The sequence below is a fragment of the Apostichopus japonicus genome, chromosome 7 (assembly GCF_037975245.1).
Source record: "Apostichopus japonicus isolate 1M-3 chromosome 7, ASM3797524v1, whole genome shotgun sequence".
In the NCBI taxonomy this organism is placed as follows: Eukaryota; Metazoa; Echinodermata; class Holothuroidea; order Aspidochirotida; family Stichopodidae; genus Apostichopus; species Apostichopus japonicus.
In genome coordinates this window covers 16,384,028-16,397,025 of record NC_092567.1, presented here as the reverse complement: position 1 = coordinate 16,397,025, position 12,998 = coordinate 16,384,028, and the positions used below count along the sequence as shown (strand labels likewise).

General features: G+C 44.7%; 1 protein-coding gene across 1 annotated transcript; it reads right to left on the bottom strand.

Moving 5' to 3' along the window:
* Window positions 1-8,458: 8,458 nt before the first annotated feature.
* LOC139969491 (uncharacterized) lies at window positions 8,459-12,675 on the bottom strand. The gene is made up of 5 exons (XM_071974526.1): window positions 12,390-12,675; window positions 11,006-11,032; window positions 10,703-10,771; window positions 10,098-10,202; window positions 8,459-9,329 (listed from the first exon to the last, which is right to left on the bottom strand). Exons 1-5 carry the CDS (start codon window positions 12,667-12,669, stop codon window positions 9,154-9,156), a joined length of 657 nt encoding a protein of 218 aa, XP_071830627.1. The 5' UTR covers window positions 12,670-12,675; the 3' UTR covers window positions 8,459-9,153.
* Between the last annotated feature and the right edge of the window lie 323 nt (window positions 12,676-12,998).

The following is a 12,998-nucleotide window of genomic DNA, read 5'->3' as shown; positions in this document are numbered from 1 at the left end:
CCTCGGCTGTCATCGCTTTGTAGACTTACCTCGATGAAAAGTACCACGGTGCCCGCGTCAGGGCCCGTGTCGAAGCGGTGGAGGCTAAGGAGCGCCGTTCACTGAGGTTTTTTACCAGTCCGTTAGCTCATCGGCTGGTGACAGACGCGTCCCATCTGTGCGCGCTACCGATGATACCCTTGTTAGTGACCCTCACGACATTGTCCGCGTGAATGTAGATTATTATTCGAGTTTGTTTACGCGTGGCAATGTCGACTTGTCGGCGCAGGCCGATTTATTGAGGGGAATCTCAAAAACTGTTCCCCATGAGGTAAATGATATTTTAGGGGCGGAATAACCACGGTTGAGCTTTGGAAGTCGCTTTCGAAGATGAAGCATGGCAAGTCCCCGGGCTCGGACGGGCTTATGAGGGAGTTCTACCGAACCTTTTAGGCAATAATAGGACTTGACATCAGAACCGTCTTCGAAGACGCCTTCCAGAACGGACTGTTAAACCAAAGTCAACGTCTGGGCATGATAACTTTGCTGCCCAAGTCTGTGACCCATTGGATCCTCATAACAAGCGCCCGATTACCTTGGTAAATGTGGACTACAAGTTGCTGGCTAAGGCTTTGTGCAACCGTCTTGCACTGGCTATGCCGCATCTCCAGACTTGTGCAGTGAAGGGTCATTGCATCCAGCAGAACTTGTGGTTGATGCGCGACTTGAACGACTATGTTATTAAGCGTGATCTGCCATGTGCATTGGTTTCACTTGACCAGCAGATGACCTTTGACATGGTGGATCGCGGTTTTTTAAGGAATGTATTGGAGACGTTTCAGTTGCACCCAAATTTTCGTAAATGGATTTCTGTTTTGTATCAGGAAAGTTTCAGTTCTGTGATAGTAAATGGGTTTTGTTTAGAGGTTTTTAACGTAGAGAGGGGGTAGCGCCAGGGGTGCCCTCTGTCTCCATTACTTTATGGTGTGTTAAGCGAGTCCCTCTCCCGTCTTTTGGAAAGGGACTCGACACTTGTTCCATTCGTTGTACCAGGGGGTGCCAAAGTGAAATGCGTTCAATATGCAGATGACGTCACGTGTGTGGTTTCGGGTCTGACCTCCTTTCGTGCCCTCTCGCAGGATTTATCTATCATTGAGAGAGCTACCGGGGCGAAGTTGAATTCGAACAAGACAAAGGTCCTTCGCCTTGGTAGCTGGAGATACAGAGACTTACCATTCAGTGCATCGCGGTCGGATCAGAATATCAAATTAATGGTAGATGGTTCGGCTACGATGCACCTTGTGATGTCACCTGGAACGAGAGGGCTGAGATTTTTGAGAGCAGGCTCAAAAACCCTGGCACCCGCTGGCTTTCGATCTTGGGGAAATTCACCGTTATTAATCGTTTTGTTTCGCCCATCTTGTGGTACCCGGGCGCGGTGTACCCAATTTTGCGTCGCGTCCTGGTGAGGGTCTTAGCCAGAAATTTCAAATAGGGTGTCTCATCTGTTACTGATTGCTCAGAAGACTATCCATCTGGCGCGAAGTTAAATCCCGGTAGATTTGATTGTTGATACAATGAGAGAAAGGCGTTTTTTTAATAGGTAGCATCAATTATAAATCTAGGCAGACGAAAACACAAATATTATTATGGACTTCGTATAAAACTTGAGAGTGGCACTATGGTTACTATGAATGCTATCATCTGTGTTTCCCGCATTCCGTTGCGGCAGTGGAGCTTTTCATATATGTGCGGTGTAACAGCGGTCACATGACTAAATCACCTATTATGATTAGACTTTACCCTTTAGTGAGATGAACAACACTCCTCAAATTTCACAATTTTTAGGGCAAGGCCACTTTGGCCTTGAATGGGGCAACATTTAGAAGGGCACCAAGGCAATGAGGTCGCGGTGTACCCAATTCCGCGTTGCATCCTGGTGCGGTTGGAGAGAGCGATATTTTCATTCATTTGGTCGGGTGGTACAGAGCTTATCAAAAGGGCGGTTATGTACCAAAAACTGGAAAAGGGGGGGGGGTGGTTAAAGGGGTGGTTCATCTGGGAAGAATTATTTTTGTTATTTAAGCAAAATGTTTGTAGCAGTAACTGACCCAGGGTTGCCCTGTTCATATTTTGTCCGTTTTTTTTGGGGGGGGGCGGGTTGCACTTGCGTCGATTGGTCCCGGCGCTGTTAAGCAACAGAGAACCGCATAATAGAGCTTTATTGTTTTGGTTCTGTTGGCCTTTGGGTCCGTGTCCTTTTCACGTCACGTTGAACGCTACATTGTATACATTTGTGGGTTAGTGAGAGATTTCTGTTTGTGGGTTTTCAGTTGGGTTTTTGGTGGTTATGGCGTTCGGTGCATTCAAGGCTTAATGGTTGCAGGCTCCGTGATCTTGCCTGGAGAATTGCACACGGTGCCTTGGCGACCAATCTAAAAAGGTATCATTGGCGATTGGGTGATGGACTGTGCACAGGGACTGGCTGTGATAGCTTAGAGAGTACTGCTCTGGTGTTTTGGCATTGTTGCAACTTATGGGAGTGGTTCCAGACCTGGAGAGACCGTGTAACGGGAGACCGTTCATGGTCGATAGGACAGGGCTTTGTTTCATATGGAGTAGATCCTCCAGTTTGTTCTGTAGCTTTGTTGCATTGTATTAATTGTGTTTGTGCTACTTCGAAGAAAAAAAACTTATTTGGAGGAATAGATGCAATATAGTTTTTATGGGAAAATTTGCCAGTTGGCAGGCAGTCCTGAAGGCGTTGAAGTGTGACATTCGCCTTCAGATTGAAGGCGATTTTCGCAGTTTTTCTGGGGCTGCCTTTTTTTGGACGCTGGTGTGCTGGGGAGGGGTGTTTCGTTTCGCTGCGTGCTGGTCGTCCTTTTGTGGTTTTATGAATGTTTGAGTGGGTGGTTGGGGGTTTCTCTCTGCAGGTCGGTGGGCGTATTTACTTTTTTGGCTCGCTTGACTTAAGTTTTGGTTGTCAGAATGGGATGGACTTGTAGTGCCGTATGGCCGTAACGTTTTGGATCCCGCAGGGCGGGTCACGTAAAAAGTACACTTATAAGTGCTTTTTACGTGACCCGCCATGCGGGATACAAAACGTCACGGCCAAACGGCACTACCGAACCATCCCATTCTGACAAACGAAACTCAGGTCTAGCGAGCCAAAAAAACATACGCCCGCCGACCTGCAGAGACAAAACGCCCAACCCCCCCCCCCACTCAAACATTCAAAAACCTACAAAAGGACGACCCGCACGCAGCGAAACGAAACACCCCTCCCCAGCACACCAGCGTCCAAAAAAGGCAGCCCCAGATAAACGGCGAAAATCGCCTTCAATTTGAAGGCGAATGTCAGACTTCACCGCCTCCAGGACTGCCTGCCAACTGGCAAATTTCCCCCTAAAAACCAAATTACATCTATTCCGCCAAACATGTTTTTTTACAATAGAGCAAACAAAAATGATGCGGTGCAACACAGCTACCGAACAAACTGGAGGGTCTACCCCATATAAAATAAAGCCCTGCCCTACCGACCATGAACGGTCTCCCGTAACACGGTCGGTCCAGGTCTGGAACCACTCCCATAAGTTTACTACAAAGCAACAATGCCAAAAAACATGAGCAGTACTCTCTAAGCTGTCACAGCCGGTCCTAGGGCACAGTCCATCACCCAATCGCCAATGATATCTTTTTAGGTTGGTCACCAAGGCACCGTGTGCAACTCTCCATGCGAGATCACGGAGCCTGCAACCATTCAGCCTTGAATGCACCGAACACCATACTTCGGCAGAATGACGTCCCTGGACAAAAGTTGCATTCAAGGCCTTATCCCGCAACGAACTGTGAACGAGGGCCGGCTGTGACAGGTCAACAGGGGGCAACTCAATCAGAGCGGAGCAGATGACACGCACCACCCTGTTTGGAGTACTACTATGCGGTTCTCTGTTGCTAAACAGCGCCGGGACCCATCGACGCAGGTGCAAACCGCCCCAAAAACGTACAAAATATGAACAAGGCAACCCTGGGTCAGTTACCGCTACAAACAACTGCTTAAATAACAAAAAGGTCAATTTACTTCCCAGATGAACCACCCCTAACCCACCCTTCTCCAGGTTTTGGTACATTACCGACTTTTTGACAAGCTCTGTACCACCCGACCAGATAAATGAAAATATCGCTCTCTCCAACCGCACCAGGACGCGACGCGGAATTGGATACACCGCGCCCGGGTACCACAAGATGGGCGAAACAAAACGATTAATTACGGTGACTTTCCCTAGGATCGAAAGCCAGCGGGTGCCAAAGGTTTCGAGCCTGCTCTCAAATACCTCAGCCCTCTCGTTCCAGGTTATATCACAAGGTGCATCGCAGCCGAACCATATACCATTAATTTTGATATTTTGATCCGACCACGATGCACCGAATGGCAAGTCTCTGTATCTCCAGCTACCAAGGCGAAGGCCCTTTGTCTTTTCCGGATTCAACTTCGCCCCGGTAGCTCTCTCAAAGATAAACAAATCCTGCGAGAGGGCACGAAAGGAGCCCAGACTCGAAACAACACACGTGACGTCATCTGCATATTGAACGCATTTCACTTTGGCACCCCCTGGCAACACGAATGGAACAAGTCTTGAGTCCCTTTCCAAAAGACGGGAGAGGGACTCGCTAAACAAAACATAAAGTAATGGAGACAGAGGGCACCCCTGGCGCACCCCCCTCTCCACGTTAAAAACCTCCGAACAAAACCCATTTACGATAACAGAACTGAAACTTTCCTGATACAAAACAGAAATCCATTTACGAAAATTTGGGTGCAACTGAAACGTCTCCAATACACTCATTAAAAACCCACGATCCACCATGTCAAAGGCCTTCTGCTGGTCCAGAGACACCAATGCACATGGCAGATCTCGGTCCATAACAAAGTCGGTCAAGTCGCGCATCAACCACAAGTTCTGCAATGACCCTTGACTGCACAAGTCTGGAGATCACCCACAAGATGCGGCATAGCCAGTGCAAGGCGGTTGAACAAAGCCTTAGCCAGCAACTTGTAGTCTACATTTAACAAGGTGATTGGACGCTTGTTATGAGGATCCAAGGGGTCCCCAGACTTGGGCAGCAAAGTAATCATGCCCAGACGTTGACTTTGGTTTAACAGTCCGTTTTGGAAGGCGTCCTCGAAGACGGCTCTGAGGTCGGGTCCTATTAATGCCCAGAAGGTTCGGTAGAACTCCCTCGGAAGCCCGTCCGAACCCGGGGACTTGCCATTCTTCATCTTCGAAAGCGCCTTCCAAAGCTCAACAGTGGTTATTCCGCCCCCCCCCCCCCCCCCAAAATATCATTGACATCGTGGGGAACAGTTTTTGAGATTCCCCTCAATAAATCGGCCTGTGCCGACAAGTCGACGTTGCCACGCGTAAACAAACTCGAATAATAATCCTTGTATACGCGGACAATGCCGTGAGGGTCACTAACCACGGTCCCATCAGTAGCGCGCACAGATGGGACGCGTCTGTCACCCGCCGATGAGCTTACGGACTGGTAAAACCTCAGTGAAGGGCGGTCCTCGGCTTCCACCGCTTCGACACGGGCCCTGACGCGGGCACCGTGGTACTTTTCATCGAGATAAGTCTGTAAAGCGATGACAGCCGAAGGGTCGCCAAACTTCACCTCCGTGCACAGCTTCGAGAATTTTTCTCTTCGACGCCGTGCGCGGGTCACGCAATACTGAATTGCGTAGCGTTTGATGCGCAACTTGACATCATCCCACCACTGGGATGTAGAAGCAAAGGCCGGCTTCAATGTTTGCCATCCCTTGTACCTGGTTTCGAAACCCTGGCGGAACTCTGCCTCGCCAAGAATCCGACAGTTAAGCTTCCATAGGCCCCGCCCGATCGGGAAAATGGAAGGCAAACCAAAACGTGCTACTACAGTGTCATGGTCAGAGAGCGGACAGCTGAGCGTCTCGCAACCCGAAAATTTAAAACTTACGGGCGCGTACACTCGATCTATCCTGGAGGCATCTTCTCCGTTAGGCCTCACCCACGTATACACCGTACTACACGGGTGCATATGCCTCCAGACATCGGCTAAAAGGTGTGCCGAAGTGAATCTGTCCAATTCTGTCATCCCAGCGTCAGGACTAGCAGACACAGAAGCCCCGAGTCTGTCAAGACCCGAGTCTGGGACACAGTTAAAGTCTTCGACCATGACACATGGTGCACTACCAGGAACAGAGGAAGGCAGCGTGTTAAAAAATTCTCGTCTAGCAGAAGGCCGATTGGGAGCATACACATTGCAAAGGGAGATGTTACCCTGTGGATACTTGAAAAGAATGCAAACCAATCGGCCCTCGTGATCCGTCTCCACCCTAGTGGCACAACCCGCCTGACGAGGTGACAGAAGGATGACAGTGCCACAGGATGAAGACGAACCAAACGAAGCATGCAGCCCACCACCCCACTCATAAGCCCATAGAGGGACATCTTCTTCCAAAATATGTGTTTCTTTGCAGGCAAACGCAGTCGACCTCCATTGAAATACAATATTGGAAAATGCGACTGCGCTTGCGATGATCCCTCATGCCATTGACGTTGAAAGTGGCAACTGAAAATGTATGGGCCATGAGAGGGTTATGAGGCATAACTACGCCGACGAGGATTCTGTAAGCTTCAAGCGAGCTCTAGACGACATATCGAAGTCTGAGTCGTCACTTGAGGCCGACCTTTTTAGAGAGGGTTCCCCCATCTCGTCGTACCAGTTCGTCCCGGTGACACGTTTCGGCTCTACGATCACCGAGTCTCCGGAGTCGCTGTCAGACAGAGCCTCCGGAGACCCGATGACTACCGAGTCCCCGGAGTCGCCGTCGGACAGAGTCTCCGGATCTGGCGATACCAGCGGCGGACTGGGGACGGAACTGGACGAGTTGATGGGGGAAGCTGGTGGAGACTTTCTCGGTGCGGGCACGGGGTTGGGGTCTGCAACTACGGGGGAGGGTGTACCAGGTGCGGAAGGTGAATCTTCACCCGGTTCCCCCTCCTTGCGTGGAGCTTCCTCCGAGGCAGTAGGTGCGCCAGAACTTGGCGCCTTTGCTTGACCCCCACTCTTTGTCATAAAGACATAAGAGGAGGGACAAGCGCGAAAAACATGTCCCTCCTTCCCACAGAGTGAGCACACAACTTCGCTTGGGCAAGCAGAGGTATCATGCCCAAGACGAAGGCAGCGCCCACACTTTTTGTTCGGGCAGCCCTTGGCTTCGTGCCCGGTCTCCCCACACCTGAAACAGGTACGGGGCTGACCGGGGTAACGCACGTGAGCTTTATGCCCGGCAATAAAAAGGAAGGAGGGAATGTCCTGCTTGAGGTCGATCCGAACCTGTCGGTGCCCGTTCAACACCCCAGGGGCCTGTGCGTAGGAGCACATTTTCATAGCCTTGACAGCCCCAAACCGACCTAAAACAGTTGCGACAAGTTCCTGACGCACCTCTAGTCCTACGTGGATGACAGTTACCCATACGGAACGTTCGTATGGAGTAACTGTCAAACCATCAACCCCACTCAGCAACGTGACACCCTTCTGCCGGGTCACGTCACTGGTAAAACGTAGATCATACGTATTACGACCCTGGAGAGCTTGCAAAGCATCAACCTCTCCAGGCACAACAACACCCTTACTCTTCAAAATACTAAAAACTTGCACCGGTGGAACCGCTTGTTCACCGGTGAAGGTTAACTTAACAATTTTGGAATCACGGCGCGATGCCATGATACCAAAGGTGGCTAGGCCACAAAAGAGTAACAAAAACAAACTAAGGACAGTTTGGATAAAGTACGATATACGATAACTATATACGATAACGATATACGAACTGGCGCGCACACCCGCCTGGCGGGAAGTATAGGGCAGTACAGTACAGTGAAAAAATAGCTGTTATCAGATGGAGAGCGAGAGCGAGAGCGAAACACGTCTGCACTCCACGAAAGCCAAATACAGTTATAAGTTGTCTGTAACCACAGCACACGCGATAATACTCTGAACCAGGAGAGGAATGAAGCTTGCAACCCATGTAGTACTTACATGTGCAAAAAAAGAGAGAGGGGGTATTAAAGGCCTCACCCTAAACATCATTGGACGAGGGCAGTAGTGACCCTTGCCGACCTCAAGCCAACGGAAAATCCCATGCAGCCACGCTTAAGAAAAAAAATCTGCGACGATGTATTTCTTCCACCATGACTTCTCCACAAACGCGGTATTAAGGGTTTTTACAAACCGGCAAAACGAAATCTCGCCTAAACAGAAAAGCGAATTCACGAATGGATGTAAAAGGTCTACAGCACGCAGCTGGAACAAAGTGCTAGACACCCTGTAGCGTCGGATGTAGAGTAGGAGTGGGAAGGAATAGGCTGCGAAGCCTAGAAATTACAGACTGGCAACTCCGAAAAGAAGAAAAAAGCGAGATAAGGGTCAAATGAATTATGCGTTTGATTTATTCTGTTCTGTATTCCTATGATAATTAGAACTGATGACGTTAAAAAATGATTATGAGATCTTCTGATCTGATCAACAAGTCAGTTAAGATCTGTGAAAAACAAATGCCAATGTATTACATTAAAAGTTTTCCTTGAAGCTTGGCGGAGACTAAAATTTCGAAATTGTATATAGTACGTTGAAATCGGTAGAGTTAAGCTGGCCCCTTTAAGGTTTAGAAATGAAGTAAGTTATATGCTGAGAAGTGCCAATCAGAAGTGAAGATAACAGCGTTCAAAGTTCTTTTCGCCTACATTCGTACTTCTATGATATTTAAAGTATTCATTTTGTTAGTTGGGTTACCTTTTTAATAATTAATTTCCCACCTTTATCGTCTTATTTATAGTTTTCATAGGTTGGGTTTAGTTAAGATAATGTTTAAGCAATGTTTAACGTGTTCTTAAAGTGTAATATATAAAAGGGGCTTAGCATATCACATTATATATTCCACACAATAACATGACAATGAAATAGCTAATATCGCTTAATGAAAAAAAAATGAAAGAGCTCTGCCTTCTATTAATTGATATCGTGCAAACATGAATAGAGCACAGTGTTATTTGATTATTTTTTTATGATGGCTTTTCAAGGTAAAACTAAACTAACCTACAAATAGCCGTACAGGTAATGTATTCATCTTTATTGCAATAATATCTGCGCTGCAATGACACTGAACAAACTTATCAATGATCCACGTAGGATGGAGGAGTCATTACACTTGTTGGAATTGCAGCAATATCTGCAGTCTGGTCCTTCCACTGGACATTCATTACAGAAGCTGCTTTTGGATGCTATAACACACCCTCTGTTCACTCCTAGGTAAAGAACAAAAGCTCTATTGTAAATTTTTCTATCTAAGTAAAGCAAAAATATACATAACTTTACGTATTGAATAACTCTACTTACAGTGATTCCTTTTTTACACAGGAGTAAAATGATTACTTTTTGAGACACAGAGAGAATACCAAACGATAGAATGCCGAAAGGCAGAAAAGTTTCAAGTTTTTATCAATTTGAAACATTAAACAATCAAGCTCGTGCAGTAAGATATTACATTTGAATAGTTGATCATCAGAACACCAACACGAAATTCACCGACATTAACACTAGATTGAATTGAAAGGAGGATAAAATAGCGTTGTCGCTATATAATTGCGCCATTTAAAAATTCCGTTCGATATACCGTGTTCTTTACTTTTAATGTGGCTCTTAAGTGCGACTTTGCCTGGTTTACTTTATAGGTATTCAAACTTTAGGAGGTATCAGAATATTGAGGGAGAGTTTAGGTCAAACCAGGGGTGTCAGAAGGGTTCAAAAACTAGGTTGTGTAAGGGAAGTTATCAGAAAAAATCTAGAATGTCATGTTGCCCATTCCTTGGTTCATTATCTCTCTTTATCGTTCTTTATCCCCGCATTTTAACGCTCCTGACGAGACTTAAACAAGTTCTCATCAACATTTTCCTGTTAACATATTTCGTCGCAAACCTCAGTAGGTTCCAAAAGACATTTGTTGAAATCACACCACCTTCGTGACAGACGTAAATCCTGTATGTACTTAATCAGATACGTAACAATCAACTTACTTCCATTCTCATCTATTTCCTTGTAGCATCTTGTCCAATCACAATCCCTCACAGTAACTCCTTTTGTGGAGTTACATCCGGAGCACTCGTAGCATTTTACGCAATCTGAAAAATAATTAGAATTTAAAAGTATAAGTAGATAAGTAAAAATGTACATACTAACCGATGTTACTCTCCTCCTAAAACTTGTCAAAGTTAATAAAATATAGAATATTCAATGTCCAATGAATTATCAGTGCTTCTCCTTAGCAACGGCGTCGATTACGAAGGCACTAATAGACATATCCTAAAGCATATCAAAGCCTTTGATGCGACCTTCAACAAATTACTATATCGCATAACGTTTGTCGAATTATAAACTAGATATTGGTACAGTAGACATCCGATCATAAGTGTACATTGCAGCATTTTGTATGAATTTCAGATCACTTTTGTTCATACCGTTCCAATCTTTGTACTTTTGTATAAGTTTCATGCTTGGTTCGGTGTGAGTGGTTGTGGTAATTGTTTATCGCAGATAGTTTAGTTACTGTGCGGGTAAGTTTTGGTTTTAAGTGCCTGTTAGACCGTGACGTTTCGGAAGTAAAAAGCACGCATTACCATACCTGTCTTAGCATACGCATGTACGCCACCATTTCCTTCTTCTCCTTCGGCATTAGCTGCTTTGCCACAAGCTGAAAGTAGAGGTAAACCGATGGATCAGACTAATCTACGGGGATTTAAATAGATTACCTTACCATGTGATGATTAAAATCCGTTTATTTCTAAAATGTCTCTCAAACATCAGCTTGATGTATTGCCATATACCTACTGTGTGTTAACTGGTAGAAAAAAAGTATTCTCAGAATTTATCAAAGTGGATAATAATGGTAATTTTTGTAAATAAAATTTGAATTCTGTTTACTCACCATCACCACCACCTTCAAAGCTCTTTCCTATAAAACATGCAAAATGTAAATATTATCCAATAACATCATAAACACTACAATGAACTGTGTGTTTGTTTACTTCTCTCTTTAAAAATATGGTATACCTATGACCATAAGAATATAGAAACACTATGTACGTCATTGATAACCTTAGATATGTGGAGAGGTCGTTAAATCAGATTGGAACGATGCATGCAGTTATTTAGCTCAATGTAATTCCATTTGTTCTACTGGTTTCTACTGTTGTCATCTTAAATAGCTGTGGAGGACTGAAATAGCGCAAGTAAAACGGACAACAATCGGCTGAAGCTCCTCCAATATTCCATTTTATAGTTCCCCAGTTCATTTCATTAATTAAATCTTCCCCCCACTCTCGTACTTTTTTATCTCTCATGTGAAGTTTTGTTAGCATCTTACAAAGACACTGCAGAGACAGTTAATGAATTTACAAGAAGAGTGCATGGCTCAAAAAAGATCCTGAACTCTGACATGTAACTATAGATACGAGACAGTAGCCATTTCAACCTTGGTCCTTATACATTTATTATTTCTCTTCATTGCACACTTAGGAATTACGAAAATTGGTAATCGATTGTAATGTAGTTGATGTATTAGTTACGAGCAGATTGTTAAATAAACCGTAAATGTTGATTATAGTAGTAATGCAAGGTGAGTATTCATTGAGGCCAACTGTCATGAGTACATGTGAACTAAAGACAAGTGAGAAAACTTTAAAAAAGAAAATCAAGCGCAACAACTCTTAATCATATATATAGCTCCGCAACATGATAACTCCAGGTTCAGGGTACCTAGACTTGTCACTATGATGAACACCGTGCAACTTAATTGCTAATAACAGATTCGTACAAATTCGTTTCCATCAAATGCTCTTTCCTACAAAATGTTTGTACCAAATCACTTTAGAAAGTGCATTGCCTTGCACTTGAGTTCATTATTCGCTTTGTCACCATTTTGGTATTAAAGTCGCCTGTAAAGGAAGTATGATGAGATACCTTAAACGTTAATTTAGTTCCCCAAATACGCACGAGAAAAGATCATAACTGTCAAATGAAACAATGAAATACTGCCAGGTAGGTACTGATAGGTACGATGCAGACTTTTCTGTATTGGATTAATTGGACCAATGAGGCTTCGAACATAAGGGGGTGATCAGCCACAGAGATATTTATTACAGATTGAGATTACTAATTGACAATAAAGTAGCTAGGTCAAAATGAGAATGGTTATATAGGCAAAATAAGCTTGTTCATTAGATATTGCACTGTTTCAATAAAGAATAACTATGGTAATAGTTCTACGCAACAAGTAAAAATGAATTTATATATTATAATGTTTTGCTTACCTACTCTGCATAAAGCAATCAATCCAAACAGAAACACAAAGAAAACGTGAAGATTCATGATGAGAGTTACGAATTTCATCCAGTAACCATTACCGTTGATTTGAAACAGATGAGCTACGTGGAACTGATATGATATTGTGGTGTTCAGATAAAAAAAAAAATTCTGTATTTTATTGTATTGCTTTCGTGAACAAACAAAGCCAGGTTTAGTTTCAGTTTCAGTTTCGCGGTTTAAATCAGACGGCGTAATTATATCGAACCTGTCTATTTGACCCGACATGGCATTACGGTAGTAGATATGCAAATTCGATCGTAATTGTTAAGAGATATTTAAAAACACTAGGCAGAAGTCGATTGGATGATAGGATGTGCCCAGGGACTGGCTGTGACAGCCTAGAGAGTACGCTCATCTTTTGTTTTTTTGGCATTGTTCCTTTGTTTCAATGTTGTGGGGGTGGCTTCAGAACTTGAACGACCGCGTAGCGTTAGACCGTACATGGTCGGTACGACATGGGCTTGTATTGTATGGTGTAGACCTTCTAGTTTGTTCTGTTGGTGTCTTATGCCGTTCTACTTGTATCCAGGCTGTTATTTTGAGAACAAAATATA